Below are 20,146 nucleotides of genomic sequence, written 5' to 3' on the forward strand. Positions count from 1 at the left end.
GGGAATGAATTTTGTTCCATAAAATCAATGATTTTTGTAGTTCGCCTTAGAACTTTGGTATAAAAGTTAAATTTGTCATCGAAATAAAGAAAAATAACCTTTGGGTGAAAGTGTATTTTTTTGGTTTTTGGGTGAATAAAAAATATAAGTTATTATTGCCAAATATCAGTTTTAAAATTGGTACCCGATTGAAATCTAGAAATAATGCTACATTGGGATAAGAGTTAAGTATCTATGGAGACCATACAATTATTTTGGATGAAAGGGTGTTTTTTTTCGAAACTTTTGTTCCTTGTTTTTTTTTCCAAATGCAGACTTTTTGCCAAGTTTCACGAAGGTTACTTTTTTTTTAATTTATTGATTGTTTATACTATTTTTTTACCTACATATATACTTTTGTCATTCATTCTGAAGCTGAAGTTGCAAAGTGTGCCTCTTATTAAAAACAAGTTTTTTGATGCACATACACCAGCCCTAAATAATTGCACAGAATTCTAAAACTTTTTAGTCCGTATCTGCCCTGGTAGGGCAGAATCAACATCTCTTATAATTTTGAGGTTTAGTATTTTGTAGTTACAATGTACATGCCGATGTCTTTTGCTTCTACAGGGTGCCATATTCAATTTAATCTATGGTCACATAGCCTATAACCAGCTGACAAGAAGGAAGCTTTCAACGACATCTAATTTGACAAATTATGATAAATAATTTAGAAGTTATGGTGGAACATACTCGGTCGAATTTCCAATCGAGACACATGAGTCATAGATAAAAGTCATAAGCCAATATCTTATAACCTATGACAAGGGTGTGTTTGTAATTTATTGCGATACAAAAAATTTTAATTTAACTATCATCGATGAAAAAACTGTTCAAATTATATTTACCAATGTTTTCATCTTGGAAACAAAATTTATCTTAAATGATATTTTTATTTGCCTCGCAAGAGTGCGCAATTCCGTTGCAGATTAGCAATTTTTCAACTTATATCGCATATAAGAAAAATATCCAAGCATCTCATGCAAGCCTCTGAAATCCGTTATGTCATTTGATTTATTTTGCAAGTATTCATGCGCACAGTTATCAATGAAAGTCAGCAATAACCGACGACGAACGACGTACGACAACGACAACTTCAATAGAGGTTGTTTTTGCGCGCACATTTCATTTTATTATTTCATCGACCGACCTTGTCTTCCATTCAAGTTATAATACAAAACAAAATCCAAGTGAGGTCCATTTCGATTTCTTCTTTGCGGTACTCGTAAAGTAAAAAAAATACGAGTACGCTTGTGTACAAGATCAGACGGACGGGACGGCGCATTCTAAGGTGTGCGCAAGCGCAGCGCACATTTGTATCTTTTATTCTTTGGCCTAAGTTAGGTTAGGTTTGTCTTGTCTATCCTATAGCAGCTCCTCTATCCAATCAATGAAAGCAAAAAGAGAACGAACATGACTTCCATTTCATGTTCTTCTGCGCGAGTTTTCTATTCCATTTAAGTTGGTTATTAAGTTACAAAAATGCGAAATAAATTTCCACCAAAGACTCTGTCTGACTTTAAAGCCTGGCTAACATCAATTTATATAGCCTTGCATTCAATTCAATGTCCAACGCGTGTGGAGCTCAGAGGCGGCGGAAGGGGTGTGCGGAGTGTGCCCCCGCACACGGCCCCGCGCTTTGAAGGGCCCCGCGGGCGCTAAATGAAAATGTCTCAGAAATAATAAAATCCGAAAAAACATGTCTCTTCTCTTTATTCAAAACAATCAAATAATTGAAATTGGCTTGTTTCCGGTCGATTTCTATAATTGCATTGAGATGAGTCGAAGCATACATTGGCCACTTTTTGCAAAAGTAGGAAAAATAAATTAAACAATTTAAGATTATTGTTTGTTTTCTTTTTCTCAAGTGAAGCAGATTATTAGTTTGCCAAGCAACTTGGATTATCTAACATTTTGCTTTTAAAATTCCCAATTAAATTAAAAACTTAATGAAATGAATACATTTTTTTTTACAAAATCTCAGTGATAAGAAATATTTTTTTTTCTTTTTTCTATTTTTCAATTTTGTATAGGTTTTTAAAATTGTATGGAATAATATTTTGTAAAGCTTAAGAATGGGTAAACTTTATTTTCCTTAAAAAAAAATTTTTTTATCGCTAACGCTCGCAAATTATATAAACTGATTTTTCACACTTTCTGCCAATTTAAACACTTTGTTAAGGACTTAAGAACATTTCTGTTTCCGCCGCCACTTTAATGATTAAAATGAACCATTTTATTTAGTGGAATTTTCGAATTTTGCGGATTCATTGATGTTTCAAAATACGGACGGATTTACAATCCACCAAACTTTAAAAACCCGTTTTAAATCAAAATTTTTGCTCAAACAAACATGCGAATAATTTATGTATTTATCAGTTATTTTGTAAAAAAAAATTAAATGATTGATAAGTATCTAACAGAGGAAAGCAAACATCAACAAAAACAATTTCAATTTTTTATATATCTTCGTGTATTTGGCAGGGAGAGCCCCTTGGTTTTTTCCGGTCCACAATATTCCTAAAATTACATTTTGATGCATATCTTGTCTCTATACAAAAGAAAGAAAAAAAAAAACGATTTTCTAATAGAAATCATATATAAGTTATGTATGCTGTATGCTGTTTACACAAAATCAAAAACTCAGATTTAGTAAACAAGTTACAGTTGCATTTGGCAAATCGATAAACAACATAAAATGGAATTTGCATAGGCAAGAAAACACTTGCTGACCATACTACATCGATTGACCATTCGCTCTCTCGTAAACAACTCTCCGTTACTTCATTTCTCTTATTGATTGATTGAATATGTTTGCTGGACTATTGGTGATGCTGAGCAAGCTCAGTTGCAGAAGATCAGTCAGCCGAGAACAATAACTTAATTAGTTCAATAAAAGTTTATATCTTTACAACTAAAACAAATATAAAGAGTTTTTCCTTCGGCCTTATGTCCTTCTTCCTACTGATAAATTTTAATTTTTAATTTTAATATAGCATTGGCACTCAGCTATATTACAGGTTGTTTGAAAAGTGTAAATTTTCAAATTTTAAGACTAACGTAAGACTAGCCGAATCACATTCTTAGAACCATCAAATAAAGAAGTCGTGCAGTTATTTGCGTTTTGCCAACAATAAGATGAGATTTATTCCCTTTTTCCAATTTGGTAATTCAATTGATATTTTTATATTCTAAAAAAGAAACCGAGAACAAACTGACGAAAACAAGAATTTCTGCCTTTTTTCCGAAAAATGTTTATAGCGATTTCTAACGATTTTGATTTTTTCTAATAACGAGCCCTAATAAAAGAAATCAAATTGCTGAAATTCATTCTAGATGTTGTTATTTTGTTTGGTTTGAAGAACGAATTAATTTTTATTTGATATGTACGTTTTAGAACATTTAACAAAAAATCTTATTTATATAAAAAGTTTTAAAAATTAAAGCACTCTGAAACTTAAGAAAAAGTTCGAGAGATCGAGTCGTGCATTTTGTTTTTTATCTACTGTCCTGTTCCATTGGAAGTGGTAGTTTTCTAATAGTAGATGTTTTGGTTAATCTACTGTCTTGGAAATCGCTAGTAAACTACTAGTAGTACTTTGCCACCTCCCAAAGGAACAGGGCTTACATTACAAACGTTTTGTCTTAAGCTTGTTATAACAATTTTGAACTTGAACTTGGACGGAAGATTTGATACTTTTTTCAAAATGATAGTCCAAATTCATTTTCTCAGGGGCCCCGAAAATTTACTCTAGCACACGCCTCATTTTGGTCTAGCGCCGCCTCTGGTGGAGCTGTAGGTATATATTTTGTTCAAGGCAGGAGCATCCAGAACGGTGTAGTGTACCACACATATACTTCTAGTTTCTAGAAAAAGTTCAGTGAACTCTCTTGCACTTGGAATAAAAGATATTCAGTACAAAACTAAACTGTCTAAGGTCTTCTTGTGTTGCTCGCTCTGCTCGAGAAATACCACGACTACGATGACGGTAGGGAATTCTGGCTTAAAGAGCATCTTTATATCAAAACAAATGGCAATTTGATGGTACATTTCTGTTGGCTTGGAAAGTGCCCACCTGTAGGCTATATAATTATTCACGATAAAACTTTGGAGTGTTGTAACATAACATTTGATTTGGTAGTTTTATTTTGCAAAAGAGATTCATTGCACAGCATTTGCTTGGTTCGAACAGACTTTTTTCTATCTTTGTTCTATATGTTTAGTCTTACTTCTGATAGTTGGTGAAGAATGTCTATAACACCAAAATGTATTATTTTTATTTTTATTCACTTTATGGTCTTAAAAAACACCCACAACGTTTTAGATTGCACAAACAAAGAACAAACATCAAATTGAATTGAAGGTATTTTTGGCATACCTAGTATGAAATTTGTACCTCATGGAATAGAATTATTCACAACTTTAAGTACATAATAAGCTTTACCAGTGAACACCGAGAACAATTAAAACAAAAAAACAACACTAAGTAGAATGTTTAAAATGTTTGAGATAGGATCACAGGACATAATTTATCTTCAAAATTTATGAATAAAATTAAACAATGTAGTAAGCATACAAATAGCTGTTAGTCTTATTTCTTATTATTATATTGAAGTCGCTAAAAAAGACGAAAGGTTGGGAAAAATGAATCAAAAGAAAATAAGCCTAATTCGTCATTTATATAACAATGGACATGATAATTGGGTATTTTTCGATGCTGGATCTGAAAGAACTAAAACCAAGAAAATCCGACTTCCCCGAATATTCTTTCGTATGAAAAAACACTTTATAATTGAGAAATTAAGAATCTGGGTTGGGATTAGGTGTCATTTTAATTGATTCTGATTTTACTCTCCATAAATATTTTTAGGCAAACTCCTTTGTATTATTTGCATCCTTTTTAAATGACCAAAAAATTTCACTTGAAAAATCAAAAATGTGTTCTTTTTTATTTATGAACTTTTATGACTTCTGACGGTCCTTTCAAAATAACCTACTTTTCTACAAATCTTTCAAAATCACCTACTTTTCTACAAATCTTGTACCATCCTAAAATCTTTGTTATTAACACATTACCTATAGATTATCACTTTTGACGCAAAGCCATCAATATGAAAACCAATTAAACCTAAGCCTTAAAGCTCATTGGGGCTTTATATAAAACTTTATTTTATATATCGGGTTAGATAACTCTGGCAACCCTGTGCCGATTTGTTTCATCGAATAAAATACCTGCGTTCTTTTGGGCATATTTATCTTTAACTCAGGGATCATTATTCTCCCTTATGACTTACAAACAATTATACAAATTGCAAATTTTATAAAAATTTTATCAAAAGTCTAGACATTACCACATAACTCTAGGGTAAGCGGGGGTACATTTGACACCGGGCACATTTGACTTTGTGTTTTTCGGTATGATCGTGCCCTTAATTAACAATAGTTTGGATGAAGAAAGAAGCTTAGTTTGATTTAAAGAAATTTTGCAAAATTTCGCAGTCTTTCATTAACTTTTCGCGAAGTACCACGTGTTTTCGTGTTTTCTGTATTTCTAATCTAATTTTTGACCACCGGTATGTAAGCGATTCCTGAACCTAATAAAACAGTTTTTTTTAATGGTGAATCATTATTTTGATAGCACTAAGCTTAAAATTAAGTAAATTAAAACCAGCTTTGTAAAAAAATAGTATTAGTTATTGAAAAAAAAAAGAAAAACAGTTCTGTGGCTCCTTCGGGGCACCTTTGACTTTTGCAATGTGGGCACAATTTTACGTTGATTTTGGGGAATTATATATTAAATAAATTATTTAAAAATAAATCGACATCGATTAATTTTGATTAAGATTTAAATGGAGAGATTTTTTGAAATATTTTATGGTTTTTTGTTTTTTCTTCTTCATTTTAGAAAATACATTTTTTGATTTTTTTTTTTCGTTATATTGTTTAGTAGATTGTTTAAAACCAAAAATTTATTTTTTTTTTCTAATAAAACAATAGACAAGCAAGATTCGCTGATAGTTTTAAAAATATAATGCACACGATGTGGGGTTTAATCCACCATTGTGAAATGTACCCCTTTTAAAGTCAAATGTGATCCGGTCCCATTGCACTTTTGACAAAATGATTTTTTTTAGAAAACATTATTGTTTTAAATGTTGTAATATGGTAAAACAAAAAAATGTACTGTTAGTATAATCTTGAATAGTCAATAAAACAAATACAAAACAAAACATTGGAAAAAATTAACAGTTTTCGAAAATACAGACCTTTAAAAACTAAGTGTCAAATGTACCCCCCTTCTCCCCTACATAGGTAAGAGGATAATTGATGCATACTGATATAAATCCTACATAACTATAGAAAATGTCTATACTGATCTGTAACCTGATATTGGGATGTCGCAATAAGATTCACTAGGAAAGCGAAGTGTTTTGATTTGTATAAAGCAGTTTTTTTTCAGAAATTTATTTTCAACACATAATTATCTTGTCTTGGTTAAATCTAGTTATAAGCTTAATGTCATCCTCAACCAACGGCGTATACAAGGGGGGGGTCACGGGGTCATGACCCCCCCCAAGAACTCAGAACTTAAAAAAGAATTTGTTATGTGATACTGAAATCTCTTGAGTAAGATTATTTTCAAAATGTTGAAGTTTTAGAACATGAACGAAAATTAAAAGTAAAAAAAATTTTTGGTATTCAAACAAACTATTTTACCATATTTTGGGGATGTGGTCATATTTTTAGCGAACGCTATGCTGGATTAGGATTATTTTGATTCGTTCGATAATATTAGTTGAGCTGTAGAGTTTTGTATGAAAACAAAATCCGGATAAGTATTATATTCAAAGCTTTTTAAAAGAAATTGAATCTAGTAGGTACACAAAAATAATATCTTAAGGGTAAGACACTGCTTACCAGCAAATAAAAGAAGCAGCCATATCTTCTATTTTTTTATATGATGAAGTGAATAAAATATGTTTTAAATAGGGAAGCTTTCTGTGGCCTTGCTGTGTGGAGGTCAATTCTGTTGATAAAATTCGTCCTCGGCAAAATGTTAAAGAAGGATATCATTTCTCAAATCTTTTTAGTTTTTTTGCAATGTTCCAGTTCAATACATTCGTCTGATAAAATTTGGTGAATTTTGTTTGCTTACAGAATATAACAGTATTTTGTACAATTGTACATACTAAATTTGCTAGATCTGTTGCATTTTTTGAAAAAACTATCGATTTGTTAATCATCATAGAAGCAATGTAAGCAACCTTATCTAAGGCAATTTAAATATTATTATTAAATATCACTTAGGGCTAATTTTTTGAATAGTTAGATAAACCTAAGTTAGAGCTTGTTCCTAGGAATAAAAGTTTTTTTTTTTATAGTGACATTTATTCTTGTGATAGTCTATCTGACGATTGAAAAGGCAGGGCTTAATCTAATAAATACAACTGAATGTTTTTTAAATTGTAAACCGCTGATTAATACCTGAAAACGGACGAATTCCAAAATATCGCCAAAATAATTTTTTTTGTCTTTACTATTTTAATAGAGGTATTTTAAATATTAAATACAATTTTAAAACAAAATTTAAAAAAAATTATATTTTCAATGCAATTTTTTTTACAAAACTTTGCGATTCGTTTGCCTGAGGTTAGGAAGACTTTTAATTCAAAAGTTAAAACTGTTATTAAGTAAAAACGATTTTTATTTTAACTTTCTGGGCTAGCGGAGAACAATGAACAGTTGTTTTGAGGCAAATTATTCAATCGAAGTACTCGTACAGTACATTTTATTTTTAGGAGAGGATAGCCTCAATTGGTCAAAATTATAGCCTAGTACGCTGCTGATAAGAAACGAAAAATCCCATACAAAAATGAAACAACGAAATGGTAAACCAAAAATTTCGTTCAACTTTTCGTTCTGTAGTACCTACGCTGTTCGCCACAACGAAATTGAAAGCCTAAACTTCTTTTTCGCCGTGGACACTCATTGTGTGTGGAAAAATGACATTTTGAGTTTTTTGTTTGTTTTTGTTGTTCATTTTGTCATTGCATGTCTTTCTGCGATGCGTGTTTGCTTTTTTTTCATTTATGTTTTGCAATTTTTCGGTCCAGATTTCGCAAGCATTTCGTTGTCCTCGTGGAGACCGACGAAAAATTTCGTTTCACATCAGCAGCGTTCTAGGCTTTAAGGCTTAACGCTAAACTTAAACGAATCTCATACCGTTTTTGTTTGGTTATTTTTAGAACTACATTCGGAACTTTTCTATTCGAAATGCAAGACGCACAAATTTTAATGTTTAGGCCCATTTGCTCATACTAGTCATAAATTCTAATCTTAGATAGGTCGAATATAGCTCTAATGTTTTACTTAGTTTATTCTAAGTTTCTAAAAAATATTTATGTTAAACCTAGCAACGATTCACTTTCATGCGAGAAATCGCTGAGAGCTTCAAATTAAAATGTCAAACGACTCAAACGTCAGTGTATTTGAATTGTTTTTGAGAAATTAACCGGGAATAATTCAACAAATTTATTATTTTGGCAATTTTTATTGCAGAAAAAAGTGTAAAATAGTGAAAGTGGCAATAAAAGTGTGTTTAATTTAATAAAAAAAATCACAACAAAAACATTACTGTTAAAAAAGGAGCCAAGTTCTCCTATTTTGAAATTATGCTGGCACAAAAAGTACTGAGATGTAAAAGTGTACCAAGTTCTAAAGTTTGGGTTCAAATTCGTATCAATAAAATTTTGATTGCTTTCTTGACAATTTTTCTTTTAATTACCGATTTTTAAAGTTATTTCAAAAATTGCCAAGTAAACAATCAAAATTTTATTGATACGAATTTGAACCCAAACTTTAGAACTTGGTACACTTTTACATCTCAGTACTTTTTGTGCCAGCATAATTTCAAAATAGGAGAACTTGGCTCCTTTTTTAACAGTAATGTTTTTGTTGTGATTTCACTACTTTTTGCAAGGTATGGCTGTAGAATTGAAAATCTCTATATTTGATGAAAATTCAGTGAAAATGGGCGGTTGCCACGCCCCCTGGCTGAAATTCTCAAATTTTAAATTTTTTCCTTTGTGTAAACTACCATCTCTACCATTCTACCAAATTTCAAGATTCTACGATAGTCAGAAGTGCTCTATAATATTTAATGAAAATTCAGCGGAAATGGGCGGTTACCACGCCCCCTGGCTGAAATTCTCAAATTTAAAATTTTTTCCTTTGCGTAAACTACCATCTCTACCATTCTACCAAATTTCAAGATTCTACGATAATCAGAAGTGCTCTATAATATTTAATGAAAATTCAGTGGAAATGGGCGGATGCCACGCCCCCTGAATTGAAAATCTCAAATTTTCGATTTTTCCCTTTGTATACACCACAAGTCCTATCACCGTGTAAAATTTCAAGTTTCTACGTTAACGGGAAGTTCTCCATAATTTTGATGATCTGTCAGTGAGTGAGTGAGTGAGTGAGTGAGTGAGTGAGTCAGTCGGTCAGTTACGGTTTTTGCGATTTTTGAAGCCCTATATCTCAGAAACTACTCATCGTAAAAGGCTGAAATTTTGTGAGAAGTTTGGTTTTGACAAGCTCAATAAATGTAGCGAGTTTGAAATTTCTAGCATCTTTGGTGTGGAAGTTAGAGGCGGGTCGAAAATGGCCTGAGTTGTTTCCTGTAAATAAGGGTGTAGTGCCAAAGTTGCTAGAGAACTTGGCTGGGCACTACCGTGCCCCTTGATTATTCATTTGACAGAATTTGTTTTGCAAATATTTTTGTTTGTCAAAAAATAATATGAGATATATAAAAACAAAAAGTGAACAGTGTTTCAAAAATGTATGTTGTAAATTTTACGATCTGAATATCTGCTAATAAATGTGAGTGAATTTATATTAAATTGATAATTTATTTCCTTTTCCCCCACATACATCAATTTTTTAAGCCGCGTTCTTTCTTTTTTGGTCAATTAAATACTTTAAGTATAGATCATAAAATCCTTAAGTTCTACTATTTCTTCCCCCTAAGTTATGTTAAACTTAGAGGAATTTATGACACAATTTGAAGTTCGTGCAAACCGCTATGTATAACTTTAGGGTTTATGTTTCACATAAATATTTAAGACTCGTTTCAGCAAATGGGCCTTAATAATTCAAAAAGCCCATTTTCAGGTTTATGGCTGCTATCAAAACTTTTGAAAAAAAAAAAAAATTGGCATGACCCCCCCCAAGAAGCAAACTTGTATACGCCCCTGTCCTCAACACCAAAATCCGTCAGATAAATCAGATTTAATTTTTTCTATATGATTGCATTTAAGTAGTTTTACTTCTATCTTAATCTTCTACTTATCTTATCCAAAATTACCAGTTATTTTGCCTCTGTTTGCTTTGATAAGTTTGTGTCTATCCGATTAGTATCTTAAAGATTTTTCATGACAAATAATACCAATAAAAAGCAAGAAGTTGGAGTATTTATCAAAATGCAAACTTTTTATCGGCCAAATCAAACTCATTAATTAAAGTACAGCACTTTAAAGAGTATCATGCACTATACCCATTAGTAATGGTCTCTAAGTTTCTAATTAATGACAATCCAGGTAGAGAAGAGATACTTGCCTGGTGCCTCCACAATCCAACACGCAAGAAAAATTGTGTTTCCTTAATTTCATCGAGTGTCTTGCGTTTGACTATTTGCAAAAAGAAAACAAAACAAACCAAATGAAATAGCGGAAAAAAAATAAATAAATTTTCATCTTGGTGTAAGGTCTTAAGTTCACACTTTCTTTATTTTTCTTGCTCATCAATCATTAAACATAAATATTTTTATTAAAAAACAATTTTTTCTTTAACGAAATGAAATTTCTTTTTTTTTCAGGATTTCTCAGAGTGTGTCGTGGTAAAGTTTTAACATCTTTCCCACATGTACCTGCCTTTTTTTTTTTTTTGATGATTTGAATCTGGCATAAAACACCTTCTTCAGATCCAGAGAAGAGTCATCCGGAAACAAAAATTCTCCACAATCTTTTGGTAGAAGACCAAACTGTGTGTTTTTTTCAAACATACTGTATACAACAACAAAAAGGCAAACATCTAAGAATTTGAATGAGACTTCAACCTGTTTACGACAGAGGTTACTGCAGCAGCAGCGCCAGTGGGACGAGCAGCATGCGAGAAGAGGATATTGAAATTGCAATCAAAGTGAGTCTCGGAGAAGTTTGGAGAATCTTAATTGATGTTAAGCTTGCTCGTTACTCGTCGTCGTTCGGATGAGATTTATCTATAGAGAAAAGAGAGTTTAGTTGGTTTTAGGCTATAGGCTGGCAGCGGTTGTGGTGTTTTGGTGTTTCGAAGATTTAAGTACCAATAAAAAAAAAAATACTTGGGCAGAAAAGAACCAGGAAAATATGTTGAAGAATTGTTAAGATTTTTAATTGGAGCTTATTATAATATATTTCAGTCCTGAGTTTATGTTTTTTTCACATTTTACGGTGGTTTTATATGCAGATATTTTTTAAAACAAACTTAAAATGATTATCTTTGTGTAACATTTATAAATAACAGCGAGGAAAACTAATTTTTATAAAATCCGGTTGTTAGATTAATTTTAATCAAAACTTCAAGAAAATAGTTCATACAAAATAGTTAATACTTTTGTTACCCTAGAAAATTAGCTGTAAGAAAATTTTTCAAAAAAGTTTTTTTTTGAGTCTCAACGAAAAGTATCCGTTGCCGTGCTTCTCTTATTTAAACATTCTTAAAAAATCTCAAAAATTTCATTTAAATTTCACTCAAGATTTTTAAGGTCTAACCAGTAGACTAGGATTTTAGAATTAAAAATAAGTTAGTAACTGTTCAACTCTAAATTTGATTCACTGACTCCAAATAATCACCTTAATCGATTTAAAGGTCAAAAAATGATTAGTAAGAACCAAGATGATTCTTAATTTGGAGAGGAATACACAAATTATTGCTAAGCGATAATTTTTTTCTTTTGAAGAAAATGTTACGCATACGCCACAGTAAACAATTAAGTTTAATTTGTTTTAAATCAATGCTTCCCATTGATGGAACCAACCAACTTTATTTGACTGCATTGCACACCCATTTCGCATTCGTAGAAAATAATAAAAAATAAATAAGAGATATAGTCCAGTAATTTTAGGTTTTATCTGCGGAAAAATTCCTACTGGGCTGAATTTTGGTATACAGCTTAATGACGGCTTTGTTATGAAGATGTGAAAAATCGACATTGATATCGTGTCCGCGTTAAGAGTTATAGGGGTCAAAAGGTCACGAAAAGTTTTTCGCAAATATCTCGCGACCTATTGATCGGATCTCATCAGATTGCATAAAAATTGATGGTCGTGAAATTATCTACAACATATGCCCAGCACATTTTTCTGTAAGATGATTCGTTTCGCGAGTAGAGCGCAGAGAAGGTGACTAGATTGCACTCACATACGAAAAAATACATATTTTTGGTTTATTTTGCTCGATTTTTGAGGTTTTTATCGAAGTAGCCCAGTAGGAATTTTTCCGCAGATTGGGCTTAAAAATGACTAAAATGACTGGGCTAATAATAAGCGAAAAGGACAGTTTAAATTAAACACTTCAAGATATAAGAATATAACAAACTGTCATTTATCAATTGAAAGCTAGAAAATCTGTTGGTGAAGATGTTTATTAGTTAGTAGCATTATAATTGAGGAAAGTTTAAAATATTAAATTTCGGGAAATATATTACAGATATAAATAAATTTGTTTTACATTTGTGGAGCAAGTCAATAACTACATAATAAATCCCTGGGGATTACAATTTAGCGCCGAGTCCGAACGGCTAAGCAGAGATTCGCTTTTTCATTACAATGATATTCATAAAGGCTTTGTCAATTCCTCAAAGGAAGAATAAAATGTTTTTAATTTTTTGATTGTGGATGCTAGGATATAAGAAATTCTTTTATAAATTAATGTTACGATCTTTGGAAGGATATTATGGTTTCCTTTAAGAGTTACAAAACTATGCCATTATCAAAAAAAAAAATGAATTTAGCATTTTTTATCCCGCGAATCTTCAGTTGGTCATTGATTTTAGTCGAAATCTTATCATTTCGCCCAGCTTTTTGTCGAAAACAATAAAAAAGCAAAATAAAAATTTTCTATATGATCAAAATGAGAATGGCAAAATGATATTATGTATGTTATGTAAAATAATGTAGAATTAATTAAAAGACAAACTTCTTATACTCATACAAGAATATTATTTATTAATAATGAACGTTTTCAAGAATTACAATTCTCATCTTCAGATTATTAGCAAAACTAAAATTATTTAAATAAATTTTTTGTCGTTAAATTCTAAACATAATTTTTTTAAAAAGGTTTTCTAAAATAATTTAAAAAAGTAATAAACTAAAAATATCATAAAGTAAAAGTGAATAAATGCATCTAGAATTTTTTCTCAAATATTTCTCTGGTCGAAAGTGGTACTAAAAATTTGTGTAATAAAGATCGGTCGAATGTTTTATTTTTGTTCATATTTTTTGTTCTATTGATGTAAATTTCTTCATACGCATCTAATAATTTAGGTTTATTTATTTGTTTTAACAAACGAAAGCCAGCTATAACATGGTTATTATTTATCATATGGTCAGCAGGAGTGGACTCGTTTAATGTTTTAGAGTAAATTGACTTGTAGTGCTCTGACCATCTAGTCTTTACCGATCTTCTTGTCTGACCAATGTATACTTCATCACAATTTTGACAAATAACCGAATATATTCCCGATTTTTCAATAGTTTTTGTTTTATCTTTAACTGTTCCAATAAGATTTTTTACTTTATTCCTTGATGAATTTGGAGCCAATTTAATAAAATACTTTTTGAATATTTTTCCTAAAAAATAAGTTAATCCCTCAACGAATGAACTACTTATGTATATAAACGGGTTATCGATAGATGGAGTTAATGATGTTAAATTTTTTAAATCTTTTTTAACTTTATGTTTTTTTAATAAAGAATTTACTATGTTTTTACTGTATCCATTAACTTCAGCTATTCGATAAATATTTTTAACTTCTTTTTTATAATTTTGTTCACTTAGGGGAATTTAAATAGCACGATAGCAAAATGAATTTAAAGCTGCAAATTTAGTTTGTTTAGGATGATACGAATTTGATGTAATGCATCTATCAGTACTTGTAGATTTTCTATAAATATCGAATTCAACATGATTTTCTATTCTTTTTACCATAATATCTAAAAATGGTAAACAAAAGTCAATTTCTTTTATTATTTTAAGAAATTTAGAAATATGTGTAGTTTGTCTTTATGAATTATTATGTAAGTGTCATCTACATATCTTATCCATAATATTGGAAAGTCTGAAAAATTCTTTTTTACATTTATTTCAAAATTAGCCATGAAACAATTAGCAGCAAAAGCAGCAAGAGGGTTACCCATTGCTAAACCACTTATTTGTTCGTAGACATTATTATTAAATTGTATATAATTCTTTGAGAAACATAAATGTACTAGATGCATGTACTCACTTACCTTTAAATCATTAAGTGTATTTAAACTTTTCAGCCAATTTTCAATTGATTTTTCAGCTTCTATAACTGGTATACTGTTATACATATTGTCGATATCAATAGAGGCTTGAATGTAGTCTTCTGGTATGGTAATATTTCTTGTTTTATCCATGAATTCGTACGAATTTTTAACGTATAAGCCGATTGGTTGCTCAAATTTAGCATAATTAATTAAAATAATGTAGATAAAATTAATAATTATTAGCAAATTTGAAAATTTTTTAAACAGTATTTTGCAAAGTAATAAAATAAATATAATGTAAAACGTACGGTGGCACGTACTTGTAAATAAAAATTTTAAAACATTTAAACAAAAATTTTAGTGTAATCCTGGGGGTACATTCTATAAAAAACGAAACGAAAACGATCGTTCGTTTTTGAAAAACGAAAGAAAATTTGCGACAGATACAGAACAAATTCTTTCGTTTTTCAAGTTGTATGAATCAAACCTTTAGCACACACGAAAACGTTTGTTCGTTTTCGCCATACAGAATCTCACCCCTGAAGAAATTATTATTTTACACATTAAAATAAAATTTAAAAAAAAATCATCGGTCCGTCAAAAACATTTATTTTTGGAAAATGTTTGGAAATTTTAATATTGCCTATAACGCAAGTAAAGTAAAAAAAACTCGGGAAATACACACTTAACTGAAAAAATCTTTGATTTTGACTGTTTAACATGTTTGCACGGTTATTGGAAGCTTTTTAATTTTTAAATTTTTAACTGACCTGTGCTGCAAAAAGAAAAATATAGGTCTCATAGTGCAAACACTTTGCGATGATTTTTTTTTCGGTACTTGCCGTTTTCAAAAGTTTTATGCGACAAATCCGTAATTCTGACATCTGATTAGGTACACTTGATATATCGTTTATGTACTCTTTAAATAACCTCACTGTGTTTTTCAAATGCATGTCATTGGTTGCATGGAAGCAATGCGATTGATTTCGACGTCCTTTATACGGTCACCACATGCAAGTTTACAGTGGTCAATTCGTTTGACCCAATTTTCGATGCAGGGCTCTCCAATGACTGTGACGCAACTTATTTCCATCAACGAAAAACAACCTGAAAAGGGCGGAATATCAATGTGTATTGACTAAATAGCCAAAAAATATGCTGAACATAACGATCATTCTTTTAAATTTTCTGAATCTGATATGAATCCTAATCAGAAATTTTACATACATACATACGTCGTTTCATATGATCGAATGACTTCATCTTATAACGGTTTAGGTAACCCGATTTACATTTCAGTTTCTATGAAACGTTTTAAATGCTACATCCTTTTTTAAGGCTTTATAGAACATAAATAAATTAGTTGCAGGAGATCCTTTCACATCACTTAGTTCATAGTTAAGTCTTAAATCAAGTCCATTTTGGGTCTTCATTCAAACAGAATTTTAAACTGATTTACAGCCTCTCCAATGCCGTTAGCTTATACACATTTAGGTGCCTTAAAAAGAAGGAGGTATGTTGGATTACAAAAAATGTCAGCTGAGCGCGGTTTTTTTTTCAACAAAAACAACATTTCGTTTGGTGTTAAAAAAATTCCGTTTTTAACAATGAAATCCAAAAATCGCATTGGCTGAAAAAATACATTGTTCGATCAATAAAATTGGTAGTTACTTGTTATCATCTGCCGTGTGAGATAAATTCCAAAAGTTATTAACAATTATGTAAATATCATGATAGAGACCAATTTATAAGGCCGAGTCATAACGATTCTCTGAAAAAAAAAACAAACTAGCTTCAATACACAAGGTCAATGAAAAAGAATTCAATTTAAATTAACCCAAAGCAGAGTATTCCTAATTTTATAGCCTGCTTTATTTAAATGGCCATTGAACTTCAATGATATACAATAATATAGAAACAAAGCCAATTTCTTTTCGTTTAAAGGGGAAGGCACACAGAAATTCTTTTTTAATGTTATAACCCGCAATCACCAAGCACGATCAAATAAAATTCCAATCAAAAGCAACTAAAAAAAAAAAAGCAAAGCAAAAAACCAAGTCAAGTCCAAACTAAGTATCTGTTTTATATTTCAGGTTGTAATTGTGGGCAATGGTGGCGTTGGAAAAAGTTCAATGATACAGCGCTACTGCAAAGGAATCTACACAAAGGACTACAAGAAAACAATTGGTGTTGATTTCCTTGAGAGACAAATCGAGTGAGTATAAATTTTTTTTTAGCTATTTCAATATCCACCTATCCACATATACACACATACAAAAAATGCTTAGAATCACTTTTTGTATATATCTTTTGGACCCTAATAACGTACGCCTAATTCCATTTACGTATACAGAATTGATGGTGAAGATGTCAGAATAATGCTGTGGGACACAGCCGGGCAGGAGGAATTCGATGCTATTACCAAAGCCTATTACCGCGGTGCGCAAGCGTGTGTGCTGACGTTCAGTACAACAGATCGAACGTCGTTCGAGGCCTTAAAGGATTGGAAAATGAAGGTAATTTGAATTTAAATGCCGCACCGTGTGTGTGATGTTTTTTTTTTTTTGTGCTTCTTGAGAGGATCAAATATATGCACAAATGTAAGTTTACCCATCTGTGTGTTGGGGGTTTTAGGATTGATTGAAGTGCTGAAGGTTTTTCTGCTCCTGCTATTTTGCTTCTGCTGTCTTTCGATATGCCATGCTGCCGGTGGGAGAAACACGAATTAACATGCAGTTTAAGGAGCACTAATGATAGCCGTGTATTTTTGCTTATTAACACTTTCTTTCACCGGTGTCTCATTATAATTGAAACTTTGTGGCGCATTGAAAAAAATTACTGAAGGTATGCGGAATAAGTTAGCCTTGAACCTGGTGGTGAAGGGTTTTTATTCATGAGTTTGTATTAAGTCTAGGAACGTAGATACATGTGATTTCCGTATACTGACAATGTATCTGAAAGAAAATAAAACATTTGAGTTTAAGCGTAACATATTTTTTTCAGAAAATAACTAGGTTTAATCCCAGTAAAAAAAAAGATGTTATGTACTTCAAAATAATTTATGTGCATAACAATTTCTATGTGCAAATTTTAAGCTACTTGCATTTATTGGATATTTAATATCCAATTCACTTGCAACTGCATATGTTTGTTGCAAATGGTTCCGACCATTGACCTACTATATATGGACTGCTAGTCGTTTGACTTTTCCATACAAAAATTGAAAAAAAATGATTCCATATCTTTCTAGCTCTACTAGCGGTATAACCTTAGACGGCGAAAAAAGGAAACTTTTAGTGAATGACATCTGTCGTTAAAGGGTAGTGCTTTCTCTGTTTTTCTATATTTGGTCCTTTCGCACTTCGTCAAAAATGTTGCACTTATTCTCCGCTTTTTTTTAGGGCGCTAGTATCGCGAAGAAACAAGTGGAACCAACCTGAATATGCTTCTAGCAGTCCATATATATTAAGTCAATGGTTCCGACAATTTATTGCAAAAAAAAAAAAAAAAAATAGTACGTATACGCCCCAGTGTAATTTCATAATACATCTACTTGCTTATGATGGCCACTACCAGCATTTATTGAGTAATTCTCACATTAAGTCACTTTGTATTCCCACTAACAACTTTTGCTTCTATAAGCCTTTACAGGAGCAACATACATCTGTAAAGCTTAATAGAAGCATTACTGTTCGTTTTGATTTTATATGGAAATGAATCTTAAAAAAATATTCTTCTTGTTTCAATTTTTCTTTGCAGGTTGAAAATGAGTGCAATGAAATACCCACAGTTATAGTCCAAAATAAAATTGATCTAATGGATCAAGCTATAGTTACTGCGTATGTTTTTATTTTCTTAGTGAATATTTAAAACAGTATAAATTAATGAATAATTTTTGCTTTGACTACTTAGCGATGAGGTTGAAACTGTTGCAAGAAATCTTGGTTGCCGACTGATAAGGACCTCCGTCAAAGAAGATGTAAATGTGGCGTCAGTATTTCGATATTTGGCAACCAAATGTCATCAACAAATGACACAATCCTATAATACAGTTCTGCCTATTGGTCAACCACAAATAAGTAAGTGTTTCTAAGAAAAAATAAAAAAAAAACAATATCGTTTTTAATAACAAATGTTTTTTTTAAGGTCCTTTAAGTCCAACATTTACAAAATCAAATGGAACGATAATTTTAAGGCCAGCCAAAAAATCATCAAAAAAGAAACTTGTGTTGAAAAAATGTGGAATACTTTAAGAAAAAGAAAATTATATATTTATTTAAATGACTTACATTATGTTAAAGTGTATTTTTTTTTTTTTGTATCTTAATAAGAATGTGAATGATAATTATGTTTTTGATTTCTTTTAAGAAAAAGACAGTATTTAATTAAGTTGAAATCAATAAAAAAAAATGAGTCATAATTTAGTTTGTTTAAGATTTCAAATACAATTAAGTAGATAAATTTGAAAGTTTCTAATAATTTAAAAGTTTATAATAGCTTTAGATATTTTATTATAATTATTTAATATAAGAGATTGCATGTGAAAGAAAAATATTATATAAAATGATAAAAATGACGATTTTTCAATAACATTTTTTTAATAAATTTAATATATAAAGTTGAAGATTGGTTTTATTCTTAAAAAAGGCATTTTCATTGAAAGTATAAAAAAATTAGTTTGGAACTTAAAAAAAATGCAGGAATTCAGGTGCGTTTGGACGAAATTTGTTAACTAAGCAAAAAAAAAACAAATGCTGCTGGTGGAGTAAATAGAGGCTTTCCAGCTAATCCTAGTAAGAAAAGAAGTGATATCTAGAAATTGAAAAAATCTCAAGTAATTTTTTGTCATAAAATTGTGGAGGAATTGAGAGATATCTTTGTGGCAACCCATTCGTGCATTTTATTTATGTACTTTTTCACTTTTTGAACCGATGATGTTATTTATGTTTCAAGGTAAATTTATAATCTGAGCAAGCAGTTGGCACCACTCCGAGATTTTATTTTCTCATATGTACCTTTAAAATTCACCTTTTGGTCGCCATCTTGAATTTTAGTCTTTGTCAAATATCTCGTTTTCTACTGGTCGTAGACAAAAAAAAAAAACAATAAAAGTTGTAGACTAAATTATTCAATGTCAATGTCAAAAGCAAAAAACATATACACAATTTTGACACAGTCATTTGCCACTTTACCATGTTTGCCAGGATTACCCAGAGTTAACACCGTTTCATGAAATAAAAATAAGGGGTATTCATGAAACGATATAAACTCTGGGTAAACGTGGTAAAATGTTAAATGTGTCAAAATTTTGTATGGATTTGACAGTTCGTTTATCACAATTACCACTTTACCAGGTTTACCTACAGTTTACATCGTTGCAGGAATACCCCTCTTTAGAAAGTTAAGCCTAGTACGTAGATTAAGCGAAACAAACAATTTTAAGTCTCCAAAGTCAACAGCGAACATGTTAACGAAAAAATACCATCGAGTGTTATGTGAAAGTCAAAATAATAAAAATATAAATTAAAAAATCAAGAAAAATATCAGAAAA

General features: G+C 30.8%; 1 protein-coding gene across 1 annotated transcript; it reads left to right on the forward strand.

Annotated features, from left to right (window-relative positions):
* The first annotated feature begins 10,926 nt into the window (after positions 1-10,926).
* On the forward strand, positions 10,927-18,965 carry LOC129921333 (ras-related protein Rab-23). The gene is made up of 6 exons (XM_056003133.1): positions 10,927-11,242; positions 16,689-16,810; positions 16,949-17,111; positions 18,355-18,434; positions 18,508-18,674; positions 18,742-18,965. The coding sequence occupies exons 1-6, from the start codon at positions 11,147-11,149 to the stop codon at positions 18,846-18,848; spliced, it is 735 nt and encodes a 244-aa protein (XP_055859108.1). The 5' UTR covers positions 10,927-11,146; the 3' UTR covers positions 18,849-18,965.
* The last annotated feature ends 1,181 nt before the right edge of the window (positions 18,966-20,146 follow it).

This window comes from Episyrphus balteatus, chromosome 1 (assembly GCF_945859705.1).
Source record: "Episyrphus balteatus chromosome 1, idEpiBalt1.1, whole genome shotgun sequence".
Lineage (NCBI taxonomy): Eukaryota > Metazoa > Arthropoda > Insecta > Diptera > Syrphidae > Episyrphus > Episyrphus balteatus.

What these genes read in the sequence shown, in the direction of transcription:
- LOC129921333 (XM_056003133.1), top strand. Translation starts at nt 11,147, where the DNA reads ATGAGACTTCAACCTGTTTACGACAGAGGTTACTGCAGCAGCAGCGCC. An exon ending in TTCCTTGAGAGACAAATCGA is followed by an intron (nt 16,811 to 16,948) that starts GTGAGTATAAAT and finishes TTACGTATACAG; the next exon opens with AATTGATGGTGAAGATGTCA. An exon ending in TATTGGTCAACCACAAATAA is followed by an intron (nt 18,675 to 18,741) that starts GTAAGTGTTTCT and finishes GTTTTTTTTAAG; the next exon opens with GTCCTTTAAGTCCAACATTT.